At 40.3% G+C, this 24,404-nt stretch overlaps 1 protein-coding gene across 4 annotated transcripts in view; it reads left to right on the top strand.

Annotated features, from left to right (window-relative positions):
* The window catches only part of LOC126108790 (zinc finger protein 708-like), a 143,316-nt gene that overhangs the window by 62,922 nt on the left and 55,990 nt on the right, over positions 1-24,404 (top strand). For all 4 annotated transcript variants that reach the window (XM_049914143.1, XM_049914142.1, XM_049914144.1 and 1 more), the window contains one exon: positions 21,393-21,430. In XM_049914143.1, coding sequence (XP_049770100.1) covers positions 21,393-21,430 — 38 coding nt within the window. The remainder of the gene's footprint in view (positions 1-21,392; positions 21,431-24,404) is intronic.

Below are 24,404 nucleotides of genomic sequence, written 5' to 3'. Positions count from 1 at the left end.
GTTTCAGAGCTCAGTTCTGCATCCTCTACAGTGCCGTGAGGTGAGTGTCAGCTCCCTTCCTGCATAGAATTGCCGCATACTCTAACATGTGGCAATAATCATGGTGTCTCAAAAAATTCACGCTTGTTGTTTCATGATTATTCCCTCAGCTGAAATCCAGAGTGGAAAAAAAAGAGTGTAAAATGCCTTTGGAGGGTGAGTAGGGATTGGAGCGTGACTACTTCTTAGTGGTTTGCCAGAATATAGAGCTCTTAAGTAACAAGATTATCTAACTAATGAAATGATGCACCAGGTGACATTTTAGAACTTTTATTAAATTCACACAACGGGTTATATTAGGCCATTGTCAAGTGCATCTGGAAGTTATGGTGTAGAGAAGCAACATCAAATGACTTCATTTGACATTGCTTCTCTACAGATAACTTTCAGATACACTTAATAATGGCCTAACATAGATGCAAAAACCTGTTTTTGTACTTAATGAAGTTTAAAAAAAGCAAATGTAGAAGAGTTTCAGCAACTGTACAACAGTTGTTGTATCAACAGCATCATCCAGACATAGGGAAACTAATAATGGGATTATATCTCTGGTTGGTGAAAACTCAGAAATCATTGTTGAGTTAAATGGTTTATCATTACTTATGGACATTTTAAGAATAATTGAAAAACATGAGTCTTTTTAAGGTTGTATATAACAAGTCAGACCACCACTCCCCATTAACAAAATCCGAGCTATGTTCTTGCATCAGAGCAATGCTGATGGAGCATTTGGCTCGTATTGCTGCCAGCTCCAACCAAGTCAATACTTCCATCACTATTCCACTGATGATGAGGAGCAGTAGTTGCTACAGCTTGACCATTTAAATGTGGAGCCTCACTCTTTTTCTGCATTTTGGGTTATAGGAGAGCATGATTATGCTGCATCCAGTAATTCACAGTAACAATCCACACATGTAACAAAATGTTCTTTGATATTTTTAATAAAAAGTGGTTGACAACTTTTTCTTACATTAGAGGGGACGTCACACCATGATAATTCGTTATGAAACTAAAAATTAAGTGTGATAGTTGTGGGCTTCTAGATAGATTCACTGTGAAAAACAAAAACTGCAAGTCAATCAGCCAGTGGTTTTGAAAATGCAGAAACAGTTTGTCAGTTTCAGAGTGAACTAGAAATATTCTACTCTACTTTTGAATTGATTATACTCTAATTTTGAATTTTTTATGTGACTTTTTTGCATTGTGGGTCCTCCTGCAGTTCAACTAAAAAAACAGCAATTGCACTTGATTCAAAGGTAGCAAAGTTTACCACAAAGCACATTGTCACTTCAGAGAATACTGTGCTTCTTTGTGCCAGAACATGTGTGTGCTGACAAATCAGCAGTTTTCATCAAGGAATAATATTTTCAAAAATTAGCTAATGTAAAACGTTCACCCAGTTTGGATGATCTTTGATGGTGGAAAATTACAGAGATTGTAGAATCTGTTCATATAGTACTCCAAGCAAATAAATATATTAAAACAGTTTGTCAAAGATCAACCGACAAAATGCATGTCATGGAAATCTGTAAGATCTCTTTCCAATTTCACCTTATTCATGATTTACAGTGTGTGCTTCAACAAGAAAGGTATATGCAATATCTTTGAGTTGCTGGTATTAATCCAAGGAAGCTGGTTAGAAATTTGGGTTCCAAGCAATTGCCTACCATTTGCACACATACACTGAGTGGAAATCAACTTTTTCAGGCTTCTCTCCTGGATGTTAAATAGTTCATATTTTATCTGATACATGGTGTCCACCATTGATACCACTGTTTAACAAATCAGATTGCCATAAATTGTCAAGCAATTGGTGTTAGTATAGAATTCAGATGTAGCTGAACAGGTATAGCTCAGACTACACTCCTTCACTGTTGTGAATTCCTTGCAGCTATTTGATAAGTGTTTCTTACAAAGCCGTTCTTTCAAAACAGAGCTTTCATGTTATTTAAATTGGAGACTCTGATTTGGTTGCATAACAGGTGGTTAGGGAATTTCAGACAAACAGCTTCCATAGCGTTGGGTTAGTGATGCTGCCTTGAATCACATACATACAGTGATGCATGTCTTTCAATGCTATTTTATATGTTAAAAATATTTATGATCTATTCTTACTATGAGAAACGATGACTGCCAGCATAAAATGGCATATGGTATGTCATATTATTAGTAACTGCCAAGATAATGTACCAGATTTTATTTTTCAAATGAAACTGAGTCAGTCTTGCTGCCGTAAAGCATGATCTGTGTCAGTATATTGTCAGACAATTGTTAGTTACTAAAAATCTTCATAGATATGAAAATATGTATAGATTTCTAATGCTACTACACCAGCTATGTTACAATAGGTATAAATTAAATGAACTTTGCCAAACGTCCCTATACTTCAGATCTGTGCAAGTATTATCAACACAAATGTCATTGAGATATTCAAGAAAGTGATGGAGAATTATTTAAGTACTTCCTATCTAAATGAATCATTTAATTGTGGAGAGAAGCATAACATTTCAGGTGGAATGTATTCAACCCACTATAAGACCATCAGGAAAATGTAGTTTTAAATTTTTAGTATGTTAGATCGATCTAGTTGTAAGATATTTTTGTATAGTATATGACTTAATATGGTGTCAGCTTTATATGTGAATTCTCTCAAATAAATATTATCTAATAAAAAGAAATCAGGAGCTATTAAGTAAAGCTGACCGTTGGCTTCAATTAACCAGTCAGTGATTAGGAGCTCTATGTAGTGTGCTGGCAGTGGCTATTCAATCACATCTGCTGATTAGTTCTACATTACAACCCTAGATTTATTGTATATTAGATGGAAATTATTAGTGAGAATTCATATATGAGACTGATGTGCTTTTTATTGTCATAACTGGGCATATATTTGGGTACCAATGTCTGTTTGATTTCAAAATTTCATTTACTATTTAACTATTTTCAGAGTCCACACTGTCAGCTGTAATTGCTTATTATGAATTCAGGCCTTTGAAATGAAAGTAGCATGGAATCTATAGGAACTGGAACCAATTGAGAACTGGTTGTGTGAAATATTGTCAAATTATCAAAAGTATCTTATAAGATTGTCAGTGAGTACAGCCAGAATGAAAAGTGATATGGAGAACACAGAATTTCAATATCTACATAGGAGGATTCATAACTAGAGCATTGTTGTTATTATTGTATCCTGCAGCCATTTGGATTACCTGCCTAGCATGGATGTGGACACATCAGAGGTACTAATGCTGTGAAGTAGCAGCAGGCTTTGTCGTAAGTGCAGCCACTGCCAAGATGTACCCATGATATGGTGCCACCTAGTAGTGACTGTTGGCAACTGAGTCTGTGGCCCAAGCTGTTGGTTTAGCTCATTGCTCACTGTATATTTAAACTAGTGGTATCACACTGTTTCACAGCCAAGTTGAACTCCAGAATTTACAGGAATGTGTTCATTTTACTGTGGGTTGGTGAACCCCCGGAACCTGTAGTGATAAACAGGCTACCCACACCACTTAGGATAGAAAAATTATTATTATTATTATTATTGTTGTTGTTCTGAGAAGTTGTGATCTTGGGTTTTCATTCAACTTGGCAAATATGTCAGGTACTGAAGCAGTTTATCTGACATAGTACAGTGCTGTAAGATTTGTGGATAGGAGGAGACTCACATTAGTGGGTAAAATGGTGGGATGAGTGTTAGGATATTATCAGTGACAGGTGAAACCAGCTACAGAGCAGTATGTGATTCACTCACTTCTGACAAGTAAGTTTTGTTAATCTGCCTCCTAATTGTCCAGTTGGTCTAAAACTGTCGGAATGAAAAGTTACTTCCAGAATATACATAGTGAGTGGCATGTTAAGTAAACATATCTGAGAATCTGAGAATTTGCTGTGTGGAGTCCTCAAAGGTGCCACTAATTTAACTAAATGAGGCATTTTATTCACTTCTATTTCTCATTAATTATACTATGGTCTGCATCTTTCTGTGACATAGTATTTAGTAGTTGGATGATCTTAGCATTTTAGACCAACATTGTCATGTTCAGTTTTTTCAGTGTTGTCCTTGTATGAAAAATTGCTAAAATAAGTTAACACTTCCTACCGTATCTTCCTTCACCGTCGGCGTTGTCGGTGTTACCGTGAGACACCGTTATACCAAGAGGAAAGGCGTGTCGATCTTAGAGCATGAGATATGATGACCTTAAGCCATTGACAACACACAACGGTCACGGTAGCACCTGATTCAAGAATAGCTGCAGTAGTTAAGATCTATGAACTATCCCCTCTTGACCAGGTCCCCCAAAACTTAACTCATAACGAGATCCCTTCAAAGCAAATTGTCATAACGATCGTCTATAAGGGCTTCGTACAACGAGAAGAAATGTTACAGTTTATGGAATAATAACAGATACGACCAAACTGTCTTGTCTCTTCTGCTTTATTTAACATAACTTTGTTCACAGTTTCATTTTGCATTCACCACTCATTCACCGAAACCCTTTGATGAACAGTCAATGATAATAATACAGCTTTTCTCCTTTTTATAAATTGAAGCCCGCTCTCCACGATATAATCAAAAAAAAAAAAGTCTCAATACTGCGTCCCTCGTGAGATGCGAATAGACTTATCCCGAAATTGACCGCCCTGTAGGTGTACTCAATTTAATGACCACACTTCGCTGTCCGCTATTTCGCGTAACTGAATGTCCATTTGTTAGTCTGATTATACACTGTAGCTATTTAAAATTCGTCCCTATATTTTTCACAACGCACAGTTAGCACTTATTTACATTTTTTTTTTCCCTAAGAGTAAACGGAAAAAAAGACGCCGTATCATCGGCTTAGTCGATATAAAGCAAAACACCTTAATATGCCCAACTTCACCTCTTCTTATAGGATCGGCTACCTTACTCATTAATTTACTACATATTATTTCCAATAACACTAAACAGGTATCACAGTTATATTTTAATTGTATTCAAAAGCATGTTACTGCTATTATGACCGACCAAATCGTCACAAATCGCGCGGCGTGCGTTTTTAATGATATCTTTATGCTATTCAATTTCCATTTCAGCTGTCTTGACTCGTAATGTTACACAGCCCCCCAGACTGTGATGTCTTGAAGAGGGTTCCAGAGAGAACAGGCCTTTTTTTTTTTTTTTTTTTTTTTGTACAGTGACAGGAGAGGGTATTTGTTTCGGCGAATACACTCACTCTCAGATTCACTCAACAAGTCAGTACATACATCCTACAATATTTAAGTTGAGTTAATGGGCCTAGACAAAATGCCCTTAACTAAATTTCACATTTATTTATAGGTTGTCTTAGAAACACTTCGCACAAATCACTTCATATTCACACCACATTTTTTTTCTTGGATGAAGCCCTGAGTTCTTCAACCGACTGTGCAAGGCAGGGATCACAGCCGGGTTCGATGATTGGCATCCTAGGCCAAAACCCTTATCAGGCCACTTGTTTAACCAGAGAGGATTTGGTCCGTTTCTTTTCCTCTTAATTCCACTTTTAAATCATCCATCGTCGCTGTTCGGTGAGAGGATAAATCGTATTTCAGCATCGTCATTGTTGCTGATACCAAGTAGGTATCTCATGGAAATCTTTGGTACATTCTTTAACTTTCTTTGTAAGTTAGTATAAGTACGTATTTATCCACTGATGCTTTCATTTAGTCTGCTCTGAGTGTAGTCTGGATATCATTCAGTGTTTCTTGAATCTATATTTTGCTCATTATTGATAATATTTCTTCAGGTCTATGTGAGGGAACAAGCCTTTAATTACATCAGTATCACAATCTGCCAGGAGGTAGCTCCCTTCATGAGGTATTTTCATTATTTTGTATGGACCTGTATATAAATATTGCCTTTTCTTATTCAGTCTTTTCCTGGTTGATGCTTTTCGGTGATTTCTCAACAAAATTTCTTCCCCTACATCATATGTGACTACTTTCTTCACATTTTTATCAAAACTGGTTTTTCTCAATTGTGCTTGATGCTTCAGGTTTTTGTAGACCTTCAGTTAATTCGTTCCTTATATCCTGATCATTATTGTACCTTAATACTCTCAGTTCAAATTGATGCCTGCTTTCCTTCTCCTTTCCAGTCATCCTAGGAAGGCATTTGGTGACTGGTATTAGTTTAATCTATCTTGTTGAGTCATCGGTGGGGATTCATGAACTTCCACAATCCGTACAGTATGATCTGAGTTATGGTATTCACCCCGTCGCACATTGGAGGCTCCTTCGCCCATTGGTATAACTCCTTGTGCTGGATGAGGACTTCAGGCATTTGTTCCATCCTGCCGATGAACATTATGCTTCGAATTATCTTCCCAAGGTCGAATACAATTGGGTTCCTCACTTGGGTACCTGTTACTCTGATTAATATCACTACTGTGCACATTCGCGTCACCATATCGAGGTTTACCTCTAGCACAGTAAGTATCTCTTCTATATTTATTATAATCATTGTTTTTATTGCAACCATAGGATGAAGATTGTCCACGCTCCTGTGATGCGGGTTTGACCTGGTTTTCGGTATTATTATTATCATACATTAAATTATTATTATAATTATTCGTATTACTATGAGTGTGAATCGACATTTGATTACTACTCATTTGTCTTGCGTGTTCCATAATCATATCTATAGAGTCAATCATCGACAAGAACTGTTCTACATCGTGGTCAGGAACATTTATTAACTTTTCACGTATATTTATGGTCAACCTTCCCTTCAAAATTCCGATCCCATAATGCGGCTTCTCCGGTAATTTTGGATACTATAAATTGAAGTCGGTCGTGTTCTGACCAGCTACGTGGAAATATTCTTTTGAAATTATTGATAAAGATTTTCGGATGCAGGTTGTTCTTTTCAGTGGAGAATGTTTGGAATTGTCTACTTTTTAAAAATGCTGTTCTCCACCTTTAAAGAAGACAAATATCCTCGCTGACCAAAAGAATCATCATCTTTACCAACCGAATCATCAACTTCCCAATGCAAATTTTCACCACAATTGTACTTCGTAGTATCACATGTTCGGTTGTTTTTCAACCTATTCTCCGAACGTTCGTCCTCTGTCAACAAATTTTGTGATGACTTTCATTCTAACTCCGCCAATTTATGATTGGTTTCCTTTTGCCATTTAGGTAACTCGTCAACTATTTTCTCTTTTATTTTCTGAATTTCGCTAGTGAAGAGCTTAATTAATTCATCATTTCTACTTGGGTGCTCATTGATATTTTCATTTGGCTGGGATCCAATAGTAGTCTTAACCTTGTCTACAATTTCATTTCCTTTTATTTCTATCCATTCAGATAGATCTTCGTCAAGTCTTTTAGTTTGATCTACTAAATACTTGTCAATCCCCTTACGAGCATCGGACTCAAACTCGACTATTTGTTTCGAAAGCTCTTCTGTCTGTGCGCTAGCACTGAAACAGCTGCTTTCACATTTAACCATCCTATTGGACAGGCCATCATAACTCTTCGAAACTACCTCATATTTCTTTTCTACGTCATGAAGTTTTCCCATTAAATTATTATATTGCCTTTCTAAGGTGTTAGAAAACTCTACATCTAGTTCTCCAAATTTCGCATTTAAGTCTCCCAGTCCGCCTTTAATTCTTTCTTAGTATTTTCCAGTTTATAATCAAAGGTGTTCAGTTTGCTTTCCAAAGAATCCATTTTAACTTCTAATGAACCAAATTTGCCCTCAAATTTTTCATTTAACTTTTGATTGTCCTCTTTTAATTGCTTATTATCTTTTTCTAGTGAACCAAGTCTTCCATTCATTACACCCATTTGAGTATTTATTGATACCAGCATATCAAATATTTTTTGATTAATATTTCCATTTTGAGGATCAACTTGCTGACCTACTTCTGAAACCTCAAGATCTTTATGTTCTCCCACGCTGCTTACCTTACTTATCATTGTATTTGAATCTCCTAACGGCTCTAAATCAATAACTGTATTATTATCTGTACATGTCTCCTGTCCCACATTGAGCTCATGGGATGCAGCATCCATATCCTCTTCACTTTCCTCTCTCTCTCTACTCATTACTCTACTCAACTGCACATTATCATGTATTCTTTTCGTTCGTTTTGACATGATTATTCACTACCAAGACATATACTTATTTTCACTATGTATTTATATTTATTTATCTACCAAAATCACAAGTCTCATCTTCCTTTTTTTTATAATTATACTGTTATTTTAATCATACCTGGTAGTATCGCTCACTTTTAGCGATTATTGAAGCATACCTCTTTCATTGGACAGACTCACTGGCTGCGACAATATTTTCCAACTCTAGGGTTCGTGAATCCGGATGACACTCGACTCGATGCAGCAATCCTCCTAGATCGAGCCGCACATTGTGGCGCCACTTCTACCGTATCTTCCTTCGCCGTCGGCATTGTCGGTGCTACTGTGAGACGCCGTTATACCAAGAGGAAAGGCGCGTCGATCTTAGAGCATGAGATATGATGACCTTAAGCCATTGACAACACACAACAGTCACGGTAGCACCGACAACGCCGACGGAAGATACGGTAGAACTTGATCTCTTTACCAGCTCACTTGATGCAGACCACATGATTGACTTTGTGTAAACAAGTTTTTTAATACTTCATTGTGATTTGTGTTGAACTATTCCTTCAGTAATATACATTTCGTTTGTAGCCATGCAATAGTGTCTCATATTGTGATGAATTTGTTTCTCCATACACAGTCAGCTTTGTGAGCCCACCCATCTTTTCCTTTTTGACCCAGTCTGTTTGACCTCCTCCTTAACTGACTCAGTGCATTTGTTTCTGAACTGAAACCAATAGAAGACAAGAGTCATTTGCTACGCATTCATGTAAGACAGTGCTGCTAAAGGTAACTGACAGTTCTACAAATTTTGGTGTGTGAGCATTCCATGATGTAAATTGTGTAGAAGTTAATTTTGTATTGTGTAATGTTTAAAAACCTAGAAACAATCCAATCATGCTCCAGAAAGGAAGTTATTATTGTTGGAGATTTTAAGAATTTATGCAAGCAGACGGACATCGTCTGGGTAAATTATGTAGTAACTTCAGAAAAATATGAAATAAAGCTTAATTGGACTGACATAAAAGGCAATTGTGTAACAGTAGCAATACATAATGACACAAGTGAAATCACGAATTTTGAGCAAAGGGTAATACGAACATGGCAGGATGCACTTCAGTAAACAAAAGCATTTTTAAATGTGCTCAAGAGGGTATTACAAGAAGATACAGTGAACTTAGGACAAAATAAAGAATTAAAAACAATAAGAGTACAAAGAACACAAACAGAAACTTATGTTGGATAGACACAACTTTTTATCTGTTAAGATGTTTTTAATGTGACATAATGATAACAAAATGAAAATAACATTCCAGGAGTAATGCCGTATGAAGCACTATGTGACAAATGATAAGTCCATGGTTTTTAAAATGAAATTTCATGACAGTGATTGCTTGTAATGAAATGTCAGAAAAAGTCGTAACCTTTTGTAGTTAAAATATGTAGCTAAGTAATATGGATAAATGAAACAGTGGGATGTCCAGAATAAATTAATGACAATATTATGAAGGGGATAGATTGTTAATCACTATATAGAGGAGAAAGTGAGTAATAGATAGGCACGAAGGAAAGACTGCTACACTACTGGCCATTAAAATTGCTACACCATGAAGATGACATGCTGCAGACGCGAAATTTAACCGACCAGAAGAAGATGCTGTGATACGCAAATGATTAGCTTTTCAGAGCATTCACACAAGGCTGGCACCAGTGGCGACACCTACAACGTGCTGACATGAGGAAAGTTTCCAACCGATTTCTCATACACAAACAGCAGTTGATCGGCGTTGCCTGGTGAAACGTTGTTGTGATGCCTCATGTAAGGAGGAGAAATGCGTACCGTCACATTTCCAACTTTGATAAAGACCGGATTGTAGCCTATCGCGATTGCGGTTTATTGTATTGTGACACTGCTGCTCGCGTTGGTCGAGATCCAATGACATTTAGCTGAATATGGAATTGGTTGGTTCAGGAGGGTAATACGGAACGCCTTGGTGGACCCCAACGGCCTTGTATCACTAGCAGTCGAGAGGACTGGCATCTTATCCGCATTGCTGTAACGGATCGTGCAGCCACGTCTCGAGCCCTGAGTCAACAGATGGGGACGTTTGCAAGACAACAACCATCTGCACAAACAGTTCGACATTTGCAGCAGCATGGACTATCAGTTTGGAGACCGTGGCTGCGGTTACCCTTGATGCTGCATTACAGACAGGAGCTCCTGCGATAGTGTACTCAACGACGAACCTGGGTGCACGAATGGAAAAGTCATTTTTTCGGATGAATACAGTTTCTGTTTACAGCATCTCGATGGTCGCATCTGTGTGTGGCGACATCGCGGTGAATGCACATTGGAAGCATGTATTCGTCATCGCCATACTGGCGTATAGCTTGGCATGATGGTATGGGGTGCCACTGGTTACATGTCTTGGTGACCTCTTGTTCGCATTGACGGCACTTGGAACAGTGGACGCTACATTTCAGATGTGTTACGACCCGTGGCTCTACCCTTCATTCGATCCCTGCGAAACCCTACATTTCAGCAGGATATTGCACGACCGCATGTTTTGCAGGTCCTGTACGGGGCTTTCTGGACACAGAAAATGTTCGACTGCTGCCCTGGCCGCACATCCCCCAGATCTCTCACCAACTGAAAACGTCTGGTCAATGGTGGGCAAGCAACTGGCTCGTCACAATACGCTAGTCACTACTCTTGATGAACTGTGGTATCGTGTTGAAGATGCATGGGCAGCTGTATCTGTACACATCATCTAAACTCTGTTTGATTCAATGCCAGGCGTATTAAGGCCGTTATTGCGGCCAGAGGTGGTTGTTCTGGGTACTGATTTTTCAGGATCTATGCACCTTAATTGCGTGAAAATGTAATCACATGTCAGTTCTAGTATAATACACTCCTGGAAATTGAAATAAGAACACCGTGAATTCATTGTCCCAGGAAGGGGAAACTTTATTGACACATTCCTGGGGTCAGATACATCACATGATCACACTGACAGAACCACAGGCACATAGACACAGGCAACAGAGCATGCACAATGTCGGCACTAGTACAGTGTATATCCACCTTTCGCAGCAATGCAGGCTGCTATTCTTCCATGGAGACGATCGTAGAGATGCTGGATGTAGTCCTGTGGAACGGCTTGCCATGCCATTTCCACCTGGCGCCTCAGTTGGACCAGCGTTCGTGCTGGACGTGCAGACCGCGTGAGATGATGCTTCATCCAGTCCCAAACATGCTCAATGGGGGACAGATCCGGAGATCTTGCTGGCCAGGGTAGTTGACTTACACCTTCTAGAGCATGTTGGGTGGCACGGGATACATGCGGACGTGCATTGTCCTGTTGGAACAGCAAGTTCCCTTGCCGGTCTAGGAATGGTAGAACGATGGGTTCGATGACGGTTTGGATGTACCGTGTACTATTCAGTGTCCCCTCGACGATCACCAGTGGTGTACGGCCAGTGTAGGAGATCGCTCCCCACACCATGATGCCGGGTGTTGGCCCTGTGTGCCTCGGTCGTATGCAGTCCTGATTGTGGCGCTCACCTGCACGGCGCCAAACACGCATATGACCATCATTGGCACCAAGGCAGAAGCGACTCTCATCGCTGAAGACGACACGTCTCCATTCGTCCCTCCATTCACGCCTGTCGCGACACCACTGGAGGCGGGCTGCACGATGTTGGGGCGTGAGCGGAAGACGGCCTAACGGTGTGCGGGACCGTAGCCCAGCTTCATGGAGACGGTTGCGAATGGTCCCCGCCGATACCCCAGGAGCAACAGTGTCCCTAATTTGCTGGGAAGTGGCGGTGCGGTCCCCTACGGCACTGCGTAGGATCCTACGGTCTTGGCGTGCATCCGTGCGTCGCTGCGGTCCAGTCCCAGGTCGACGGGCACGTCCACCTTCCGCCGACCACGGGCGACAACATCGATGTACTGTGGAGACCTCACGCCCCACGTGTTGAGCAATTCGGCGGTACGTCCACCCGGCCTCCCGCATGCCCACTATACGCCCTCGCTCAAAGTCCGTCAACTGCACATACGGTTCACGTCCACGCTGTCGCGGCATGCTACCAGTGTTAAAGACTGCGATGGATCTCCGTATGCCACGCAAACTGGCTGACACTGACGGCGGCGGTGCACAAATGCTGCGCAGCTAGCGCCATTCGACGGCCAACACCGCGGTTCCTGGTGTGTCCGCTGTGCCGTGCGTGTGGTCATTGCTTGTACAGCCCTCTCGCAGTGTCCGGAGCAAGTATGGTGGGTCTGACACACCGGTGTCAATGTGTTCTTTTTTCCATTTCCAGAAGTGTATATTTGTCCAATGAATATCTATTTATCATCTTCATATCTTCCTGGTGTGGCAGTTTTAATGGCCAGTAGTGTATATTTTTATGGTTTCAGCCAGAAGTCCTTATGAAGTACACACTCACTCTCACACCCCCTGCCTCTCCCCCTCCCTCTCCCCCCCTCCGTCCCCCCTCCCTCTCCCCCCCTCTGTCCCCTCACTCCCCACTCCCTCTCTCCCCACTCCCTCTCTCCCCACTCCCTCTCCCCCATTCCCTCTCCTCCACTCCTTCTCCCCCACTCCCTCTCCCCCCCACTCCCTCTCCCCCCCACTCCCTCTCCCCCCACTCCCTCTCCCCCCACTCCCTCTCCCCCCCACTCCCTCTCCCCCCACTCCCTCTCCCCCCCACTCCCTCTCCCCCCCACTCCCTCTCCCCCCCACTCCCTCTCCCCCCACTCCCTCTCCCCCCCACTCCCTCTCCCCCCCCACTCCCTCTCCCCCCACTCCCTCTCCCCCCACTCCCTCTCCCCCCCACTCCCTCTCCCCCCCACTCCCTCTCCCCCCCACTCCCTCTCCCCCCCACTCCCTCTCCCCCCACTCCCTCTCCCCCCCACTCCCTCTCCCCCCACTCCCTCTCCCCCCCACTCCCTCTCCCCCCACTCCCTCTCCCCCCACTCCCTCTCCCCCCCACTCCCTCTCCCCCCCACTCCCCTCTCCCCCCCACTCCCCTCCCCCCCACTCCCATCTCCCCCCCACACTCCCGTCTCCCCCCCCACTCCCGTCTCCCCCCACACTCCCGTCTCCCCCCCACACTCCCGTCTCCCCCCCACACTCCCGTCTCCCCCCCACACTCCCGTCTCCCCCCCACACTCCGTCTCCCCCCCACACTCCGTCTCCCTCCTCCTTCTCCCCAATAAGGATATTGTGTATATTTGGTGGCTGGCAGATCACCACTGTGAGATGGGTAGATAGGGATGTGGGTATATTCCTCATCTCAGGATACAGTGAACAATGAGAGGCAATGAAAACCCTAGCAGAGGATGCAGTTCAATTGCTCCAGCCCTGGGTGGTACTGAGTCATGAGGAGAGTGCTCCTTTGTGATTAGACCGGGGCATGCGACATCTGATAGCTGACAGGAGACACACGACGTGAGAAATTTGTTTCTATACAAGACTGGAAGCGTAATATTAGTCAGTGAAAGCATTAGTGAGTCCCTTGGTACATTAGGGGATGGGCTGCCCATTGTTGCAAGCGTAATGACCACTGGTGGGACCAAGTGAGGTGGCGCAGTGGTTACGACACTGGACTTGCATTTGGGTGGATGACGGTTCAATCCCATGTCCAGCCATCCTGATTTTGGTTTTCCGTCATGTCCCTAAATTGCTCCAAGCCAATGCCAGGATGGTTCCTTTGAAAGGGGATGGCCAACTTCCTTCCCTAATCCAATGAGACCAATGTCCTCACTGTTTGGTCTCTTCCCACAAACAGTCCAGTCCAATCCAACCACTGGCGGCTAGGCTGTGTGGAAGGGACTTCTTGGTATGGGATAGGTGCCAGCAGTCAAAGTGGAGGTACTGCTGTTGGTTGGTGGGTTTGATATGGATGGAGTTACTGATTTAACAATCCTTGAAGTGGAGGTCAACATTGAGGAAAGTGCCTTGTTTAGTATATGAGGACCAGATGAAGCAAATGGTGGAGAAGGTGTTGGGTGGAGTGAATGGTGGAGAAGGGGTCAAAGTTCTGCAGTAATGTGAATAGGGTGTCCTCACCCATGGTTCAGATGGTGAAGATGTTATCAATGAATGTGAACCAGGTGAACCCAGGGCTGGGACAACTCAATCATATTCTCCCAAAGCTTCAAATACCTCTCACTATGCCCTGAAACAAGGGATATCGTACCCCTTACCCTTCCCATCCCTCCCACAGGATATTGTGCCACTCACCAAACATATGCAATACCTTGTCCATCCCTACTCCACCTCTACTCCCAACCCCTTGCCTCCTGGCTCATATCCCTGCAATAGATCTAGATGAAAGACATGGCCCATGCATTACCACCACCACCACCACCACCACCACCACCTATGCCAGTCCAGTCAAAGTCATCTCTTATCCTAGCAAAGACTGGGCTACCTGTGAAAGCAGTCATGTGATCTACAAACTAACTGCAGTCACTGTTCTGCTTGCTAGATTGGCATAAAAATAACAAGCTGTCTGTCTGCATGAATGGGCACTGACAAACTGTGGCCAAGAGACAGCTAGACCACCCGGTTGTTGAACATGCTGTCCAAAGCAATGGGCTACACTTCAATGACTGTGCTATCTGGATTCTTCCCATAAACACCAGCTTTTCTGTACTGTGCAGATAGGAACTCTCCATTCAGTATATTCTACATTTCTGGTGTCCCTGGTCGTAACCATTAGTAATCCCTGTCCTACATACACCTATCCCCTTCCCCACTACAACACTACCGAGTCTTGCATTCCACCAATGCATCCAATAGTCTTTTTCCCCTTCTCTTCTTCTTACATTTTCAGCTCCCGTTCTCCACTCCCAAACCTTCTGGGTGCACCAAGCATCCCTATCCTGTCCCCACCACATCCCTGCAAGCTCTCTCTCTCTCTCTCTCTCTCTCTCTCTCTCTCTCTCTCTCTCTACCTCAGATTGCTCCTTACCTCTACAACTCATGGATCGCTTCTCCCACCAGGCATAGTTGCAGTCCCCTTCTGGCATTAGCAGCCAGGAAAAATGGTTGTGCGTGTGTGTTATGTGTGTGTGAATGTGTTTTTGTTTACTTCAGAAAGCCTTTGGCTGAATGCTTAAAATTATAGTAGCATTTCTTTTGTGCTTGCCTGCAAGTCAGCTTGTCCTCTATATGGTGTGTAGCAGTCTACCCTTTTTATAATAATGTTGTTAATATTGATACATGATTGTTATTTTATGTTCAAATTATATTTGGATTGCTCATGAAGCCTGGTAGTCACATAACTTTTATGTGACAGTTGATTTTCTGCATAATGGTGATCGATGAGTGGTATCAAGAAAACGTCACATTATGCATGGCACCCTTGTGGTTAGAAGAAACATCAACTACATGTGATGCCACACTTATAATACTGAATGGTGAATCTGAGGTTATTAGGAACTGGTGTTCCTACCTAAAGCTGCAATATAGTTTTGATACAAAGGGGTAAGCAATGGTATATCAATCTGTTAACTGCAGAAATGAAATTCATAATGGGTGTGTGTGAGAAAGTTCATAAAAGTATTTGTACTTACTGGTTGGAACTAAAGGAATAAGTAAAGTAATCATACAAACTTTTCTAAAAACAGTATTTATTAGCTCAAGACGTTATAACAGGGGATGCAATATCTTTTAAAGGGTTGTTTGTATCACTCTTTCACTTTAACCGTGCACGTTTCTTTCTTAATGATTGCTTACCAACATGAAGCAACTCATTATATTCCTCACTGAACTGGTTTAACTATTGAAACAATTTTAATAAGAAAATAGTATAGTCTATAGATTGAAAGACATTGAGTTATTTTTGTTGTTCAGCTGGTTCTGGTGGGCCATTGTATGTGATTCAATATAGATCTGCAATATGCCATCAGATGCACACAACAGCCACTTGTTTACTTTAATGCTCTTACTGGTCTAAAGCTGCATCCTCAGTAATGTCTCTATGTATGCTGCTCAGATTTGTTGTTAATGTATACATTTTATTATTTATGTCTTCAAGGAGAACTACTGTATCATCCACATTCCTTTTGTTGTACACAATTTTGCTGTTAATGTGACAGTTAGCTTTGAAAAATGTTCATTGAAAATGAGTTACATAAATATCTTTTAACAACTCAACTACGCAACTGCCCATTGATAAGACATCTTCCAGCAAATGTATTTCGTTATTGAAACTAAAGTAATTGAATTACAGCATTGTTCTATACTACTCAGTGTGTTTGCAGAGTTTTGCCATGCTTCCGTTTTTTTCTGTTAAACAGATTCATGATTTCCTGCATAGGGAATACTTGTATAGAAATTAATGATAATTAATTATGCAAACCTGGCTGTCATCAGACTCCGAACACCTTCAGTTTTGACAGGAAGCTTGTGTGTGTTCTTTGTGGTGGAATTATGGTAAAAAGTGTAGTGAATGTTAAGAAAAAGTATGCAGTTTGTTAGATAACATGTATAAGTGGCTGCTTCTAGAATTTTCAATGGGCTGTATTGCACAACTATAATAATGAATTTTTGATGGTGATCAGAGTTATGGGGAACTGCAGTTCAGAGATGTAGACACACATACTCCCCATTAAGGTCACCAGAATGTTAAAAGTATTGTGAGGCTTTTTTGGATTTTACAGGGAAACCCTGATCCCCACTGACAAAATCTTTGAGTGTGTTCTGGGAATTGTCTGTCCACAGCTCAATTCGAGGTATCTGGGTTAATGCAGACCTAAAAACCTGCATCTTTCCCAGAAACTGCTACTTATAGCATTTACAAAACATGCTACTTGTCATGTTTGAACTTCTAACTGAGGTATTTCTCACTGGGAACTGACAACTCATCCACAAAATCATCCTGGCTCCACACTGTATACAGTCTCAATGGCTTTCAGTTCTCTTTGAGGAAACAGTCTTCCAATTTTCTGTATTTTTCGTTCACTTTTTCCGTGGGGATTGTTCTAATTTTTTCAGAGGGGCAAAAGATCAGTACCGTCAAACAAATTCTTTCCTTTATACTCTAACAGTATATCAGGTAATTTTAGTGCCTCAGTGTGTATGATAACCTTTTTTTGAAAGACTCATCTTCACTCTCATCCTCCATCAAACACTCCTTTTACGATGCATCTGGGTCACTTAGCTGTTTAAATACTTGTGCACAGGCATTGATATTTGACAATTCGTGGACATTTTTGTCATCTGATTTTTCACAATCAAAAATTAGGATTCTATTAGAAAATAATAGAATACTTAAAACTTTGCATATTTTCAAAAATTGTCAAATGATGCCTGAGTAATATGCACTCAAGTAACCAGCATGTAGCTTTATTTTGGTGTAATGAACCCATGGTGAGCTGCAGTTCAGTACAAAGTAATTGCATTTTTTTTTGGTTCCTTACCGCTATTCATCTTTGTATCTGTATTGCTCTGAAAATATCTGGACAATGGTGCAAATCTAGACAGTGTGCACAGTGTGCCTTGTTTGGAAACAGACTTGTTCCAATCTCTTGTAGTACTTGCTGTTGACAACAGTAATGCCTATTTTTCTCTTCACCCACAACCTCCCCTCTAACAGTGTTAGTTGCACTCTAAAAGTGTACATAGCAGTATGAATAGATATATTGATGAAGAGTTGGCCAGCAGTTAGGGTTCATTAAATGCAAATGAAATGCCTCACTATAACAGTATGCCGAGTTATCCAACAGTCACAGCATCCATATTACAATAATATTGGATCTGTACATTGGTATTTTGTGTTTGCATTTTGGTAATTGCAAATTATGTGTTTACTCATGGTGGTAACGGTATTTTCTCAGGAACAAACTGGGTAACAAACTCAATAAATCATAACCACATCTTTACTGTGTAAAGAGTCATGGTTGACAACAGGTCTATTATATGAAATTTATCAGAAAAAATCCCATGGTGACTTCTGAAATTTAGTAAATTTGATTTCCGTTTCACAATGTATAGGTCAACTGAGAAGTAAACAGACCTGATTCAAAGGATGCGGAGATGCCAAATGTCCCAGTAACATATCAAAATGCACATTTGCACTGCACAAAACTCTTAATAGGCATGGCATGGAAAGTGCTGAACACTATGCTGAAATATGTAGTCCCATGAATATGCTTGAGCAGATAGAAATATACATCATAAAAGAATATCACTTGTGGATCTTCCAAAATGACAGAATGAGGTAGCCTGTTGAGACTTTCTACACAGCTCTGTTCACCTGCTTTCCACATTGAAACATGTATATACATTACTCAAATTTTGTGTTCATTGTTCACAATAATTAATAGAATGTTAAATTCCATAATGTTGCTGTAATAACTTTATTTGTTTATTTTGGTTATAATTCTTGCTGATTCAAGGTATATTTCATATTTTCTTGTACACAAACGTCTTTGTGGACAAAATATTGAGAGAGAGAGAGAGAGAGAGAGAGAGTGAGCATGTGTTACTCTATACTGTTTGTCTCTTGTAAGTTCTACAGAGTGTTGAATCTGGCTTGTTATTCTGTTAATTTTTTTTTTCAACACAGTCAACACTGCCAAAAAATGAGAGGGCATTTTTGTAGTAAGTAGCACAAAACTAGCAGTCTTACAGTTGTTCACATTACTACACATAAAGTCTGATAGAAATGTAGTATCCTTTTTCTTATTTTGCTTGTTTCCCGTAGTGCTCCATGATCTAAAAGAATTTTCCCCGCAATAGACATCCAGTGTCATATGTTTGACATAATTTAATTTAGTTTATCATTGTGAGTGGCTTTCTGATGAACTTCTTGGTTCAAGACCAGTGAGTGTAGAGTTGTTCTTAATAAATAGCTTTATTAATAGTTGCTGGTTGCTGTTTTTATTTATTTGTAAAAAATTGTTCGCAGCTTGAAGGTGGCATATTTCTTATGGTGAAAGGAATTTTTAATTCCGAAACAGCCAAGATCAGAAACAGTAAAGGAAAAATATTTCAGGTGGGGGTGACAGTCATTGTTAGATGCTTATAAGAACGCATTAGCATAAATGAAAAATAGATATATCCAGCCTTTCTGCAAAGATGAAGATATTGGAGATGGTTATTAAGAAATTCTGAGTGGCATCATAAATTGATCTTTAAATAAAAATACTGTTAAACAGGTTTCCCAGTGTGCATTTATTTTGTTGTTGTTGTTGTTGGTGGTGGTGGTGGTGGTGGTGGTGGTGGTGGTAGCAGTGAATGTTAATGAGCTTCGAAGAATCGCATACCTATCTCTGTGCATAAACCGTCCAGTTACTATGCACTGGGGCCATTGAAATAAAAAGAATTTTGCTCCCATGGACTTGGTTTGGTTTGTGAATCTTTTTCACTGTGTCTGTTGAGCTGCATATTCATGCAACATTTTACAATTTTCATATTCTTGCTGATGTGTATAAAATAACTCATTCATGGATGATAACTAGTTGTATGCTTGTTTTCTGCACACTCAGGATAAATAAATATGTTAGAGAATATTTTGGTAAAGTGTCAAACAAACAAACAAAGAAGCAAGCAGACAGTATGATTATGATGTGGGAAGCAACCTAATATTAAAAATTAACACCCCAAACTTGTTGCAATCTGGAAAAATGTCATCATACCAAAACGTGTGTGTTTCTTTAATTTGTTTCATGTTTCTGCATACTTGTGTTTGTTAATTGTATAATATTACCACTGTCTTTCAAAATGGAGTATGTATGAAGCTGACCAAAGCTACATCCAGTGTGTTGGGTTTGTGGCATGTGAATATAGGTATATCAGATCATAAACATTAGTTTACCATTGCAGGTAGCTGAGCAAGGATAAAGTGGAAACACCCTACAGATTCAAATAATGTGCCTGAATAGGACTTGAACCTTGAACTTGTGTTTCATGGTCTGATAAATACTTCCAATCTTCCAAGAAGTTTCAAAATAACACACTCACTGGTACAGAGTGAAAGTTTCATCGTGAAAACCATATTGCTGTTTGATGGCCACCCTCTTAAGAGAGGGTACACAAAAAAATGGAATTATCTTTTTAAAAGCTATAAATTTTCATATTGTTTACAAAACAACTCTGTCGTCTTCAAAGTACTCTCCATGACAACTAATACATTTGTTCGACTGGTGCTTCCACTGTTCAAAACGTTTTTTGTAGTCATCTTTAGAAACAGCTGAGAGCTCCCCTCTTGTTTTATTCTTGACTTCTTCAGTGTTGTCAAATCAGTGTCGTTTCCTGTGTGTCAGGTAAGGTATGAAGGCAGTGGAACCATTCCATATTTAACCACAAACTGTCTAACAGAGGATGGCTCTATGTGCAAGTGCATTGGTGGTGGAAGAACCAGTCCCCTTTCTGCAACAATTTGCTGAGCAGATCTCCAAATAACTCACTAACCTCTGACAGTTGATCAATTGTTGGTCGAGAGTCTGTGAGGACAAGGTCTTGAATTTGTTCAATAGTTTCATTCATTTGAGCAGTTAAGGGATGTCCAGAATGAGGTTTGTCATCAATCGACATGTTGCCATTTTTAAATCGAGCAAACCACTTGTCCCCTTGAGGTTTTTTTTGGTTAGATGGTTTAAACATTAAAACAGCAGCATGGGTTTCACTTAAACTTGCCATAGTAAAAAATGAAACAAGAACAAAGCAGTGCTAGCAAAAACAATCCCTGCAGATGAAGAGAACAAGCCAGGTCGACAGCATGGCGGCATTTAACTGGCAATGAGTTACACTATACATGCCTAGTGGCAGAAATGTGTACTACACAACCTCCACCCATGGCAATGTTATTCCAGTTTTTTGGGGGTACGTGAATGTGATATTGATTCAGAGAGTTAATAAAGTATATGCACTTCCTTCTGAACTGCCATAAATAATGCTCTAACATGAGAATGAATTGTTAACCCGCATAAGAAATTCAGCTCCAGGCATATGTGAATGCATATGTATCTCATATCCAGTGGGAGAGTGCATTTGTCTCTGTGGATGTGCTAAAGTACTTTTTCTCTCTAAGTAAATTTCTGATGTCTCTGTAGTCTCTGTACACTCTAGTTTTTTTATGTATTGTAAGTTAATTTATCAATTATCTCTGAGTAGTAGTAGTAGTAGTAGTAGTAGTAGTAGTAGAGCATTTTGTTAATTACTTCTTTACTGGTGTATCCTTTTGAATTCAGTACCTAATAATATTACTAATTATTTCAGGAGGTAGTCTCAAAAAGATGTGCACCACACAGTACACGGTAAGGTTTCCATTACTCACTCTACTTTTTATTTTTTATTTAATGGGAAACTATATGCATCATATTGAGGATATATGTTATTGTATCAACAGTCAGCTATGTTAACAAGCAATATGATCCATAATATGAGAGCTGTTCAAAAATTTACCTATGACTGGTTATTAAAAATAAGCAAAAGCTTACAGATTAGTGACACTTGCATGGTTAGAAAGGAGACTTTAAAGGTCACATCAGCTCTGTTGCATTCATCGTGTCTAAGCAACACGTGATTAAAAAGAACAGTTTTCTTGTGTCTCCACCAGCTGTAAGGTATATTTGGTCATCTGCTTCCTGCAAGCATAAAGTGCCAGTGCCTCCAAGAGTTTTGGTGATTGTGTGTTTGTGGGGCGTGGGGGTGCGGTGGGGGTTGGTGTGGGGGGGGGGGGTAGGGTGTTGTGGAGGGAGGTTTATGAGTGATGGTTTTGTGAAGAACTTGTCCAAAAATTTCAAGGCCTGTCACACAGATGAGCATATTGCAAGTGGTTAAGGAAGACAGTGAGATGGTATACATGAATTACAGCAACATGTTGAGGGAATTGTGGGTGCAAGATGTTGGTTCACAGTTTCTGAATTTTCTGAGGATGTGCCGCAGATTTCAAGGACAACCTCATGAATGCTGTCAGAGAGGGATTAGGTTTCCATTAATTTTGGGTATGGTGAGTATAAAAGAGTCTAATGCTGATCACAAAACAAAGAATGGGTTCAACCTTGACATTCCATCACTGCTACTATGAAGAGGGAGAGAATTTCTTAACAGAAGCATGACTGAGGTGGGACATAGATGTGAGGTACATGAACTCTGGAACTAGGAACGAATCCAAGTAGTGGATGCACTCTCATTCTCTCAATAAATCCAAATAATTTTAGAAGACACCATCAAACTTACTGTTATTTGGGATTGTAAAGCGATTTTGACAACAGAGTTCATGAGAGTAATATATGAGAATACTATGGGACTCATGAAAGTGTGAAGTTATTAGGTCATTACTGAAGAAATCATTGTCCTTCATTGTAATGCACAATTCCACACTGTGAATTGAATTAAAGAACAACTCAGGCTTTTCTGCAAGGAAATATGTTAGCATCATCCTAATAGTCCATACCAGGCACCAAGCACATTAAGTCCCTTCCTCAAGATAAAGGCCTCGCTGGCTATTTAGCACTTAATGACTGATGAAGTGTTGAAGGATTATGTCAACAATTGGCAGAACCTAAGGGGGCACCGTCACTTGATGGAAAGCTGGGAAAAAAATTACACATGACAAATATTTGAATTTGGGTGACAACTGCGTGGAGAACTTACATCAGCAAGTAAGTACAGATTTTATATTAAAAAATTATTGTTTTTTAATATACAGTCAGAGGTTAATTTATGAACAGCCCTCATATGTTTGCACATGGAATTTGCAGTTTATGAGCACCAGGTGAGGAGGTCATAGATTTTTAGCATTAACTTTTCCTCCAATTTACCAGTAACATAAAACAGATGAAATAACAAAACATAAAAACTATGTCCTTAAGTGTCTGTTGTATGAAACTCTTGATCTTCAACTAAATGTAGTGAAAGACACTGCAATGATGCCTTTCACTCATTTCATTCACAGAAACAAAATAAATTGACAGTAGTTGTGTATATTTTTGAAGTTGAATACACTGTCAACAGACCATGTCCTTCATGTACAGCAAAATAGTTGTAAAATTGAACATTCCTGAAAACATAAATTTTAATGCAGAATGTAACATCAAAATTACATTGTACATGAAAAGATGTACATTGATACAGTTCTATCCTAAACAGATTTGAGAAATTTTTATGTGTAAGAAACCCACCTACTGTGTTTCTCATGATTGGTATAGATCTGATCTTCCTGTTGTCTATGTAAACACTTTATATCTATTATTTATGGAGTAATGCATATATGTGTAATATTCTAGCTAGTTAAGTAAATGTTTACTAAACTAGGAATTAATTCATGTATGTCACCTGTTACTGCATATGTCTCTTCTATTCCACTGAAACGGGACAGATGACGATGATTTTATTTGTGATAACAGTTACAAAAATGAGTCCTTGCTGAAGTTGCAATATAAAGTCTTCCACAATAATTAGTTTTCATACCAGTATTTCTTTAGAACAGAAGAACTTTGTTTTCTTAGGGTCTGTGCACAGTGTTCCTTACAGATACAGGATTACAACTTGTGGAGCATGTTGGTGAGGACGTGATACCATTCAGGGTAGCACAACCAGCTGGTGACAGGCATTCCTTGTGTGGCAGTGATGCCCAACAGCTCGGTGATGGAGTTTATTAGGGTGTACTTGTGTCCTTTAAGGGAATGAGCTCCCAGCAGCCCTTCACAGGATGGTGAAGGTAGTGTGGAGTTAAATCATGGCCCCTCCACCACAGGAAGGCTGTGGAGTGTCAGTGTTTGCTCACAGATGCAAGTTGGAGGGCACAGCAGCAAAAGCATCTAGCACACCTACTCAGTACAGTAATAGTTTGACAGATAGATGTTATGTGAGCCAGTGGTAGAAAGAGCTCCAAGTCTGCACACTGACAGATGAGAGGTTGGCAGCTCACAGTGGCTAAATCCAGTAGACCAGGGTGGCAGAAGTCCCAAAGGTAGTAGCCATGTGGTGAATGGCAGTCAGCTTATTAAAGACCCTACCTCAAAGCTGGCTCACAACAACTTGAATATAGAAGAGCTTAGGAGCTTGAGTATTTAGAGCTGTCTTTTGGAGGCAGTGACATTGTATCTGGGCAAAGATGACAGAATATGGTTTGGTTTCCCGAGTTTGTCAGCCTTCTTCACTGTAGCTTAGTGTCTCAACTATGGTTTTAATCTCTTTAGCTTGATGCTTTCCTGTAATGTCACTGTGCTGAAGGCATTCCTGTGTAAGATTTACATGCTGTTATGGCACCTTGCAGTGCTGTCA

The sequence above is a fragment of the Schistocerca cancellata genome, chromosome 11 (genome assembly GCF_023864275.1).
Source record: "Schistocerca cancellata isolate TAMUIC-IGC-003103 chromosome 11, iqSchCanc2.1, whole genome shotgun sequence".
NCBI lineage: Eukaryota > Metazoa > Arthropoda > Insecta > Orthoptera > Acrididae > Schistocerca > Schistocerca cancellata.
This window is presented reverse-complemented; position numbering and strand designations above follow the sequence as displayed.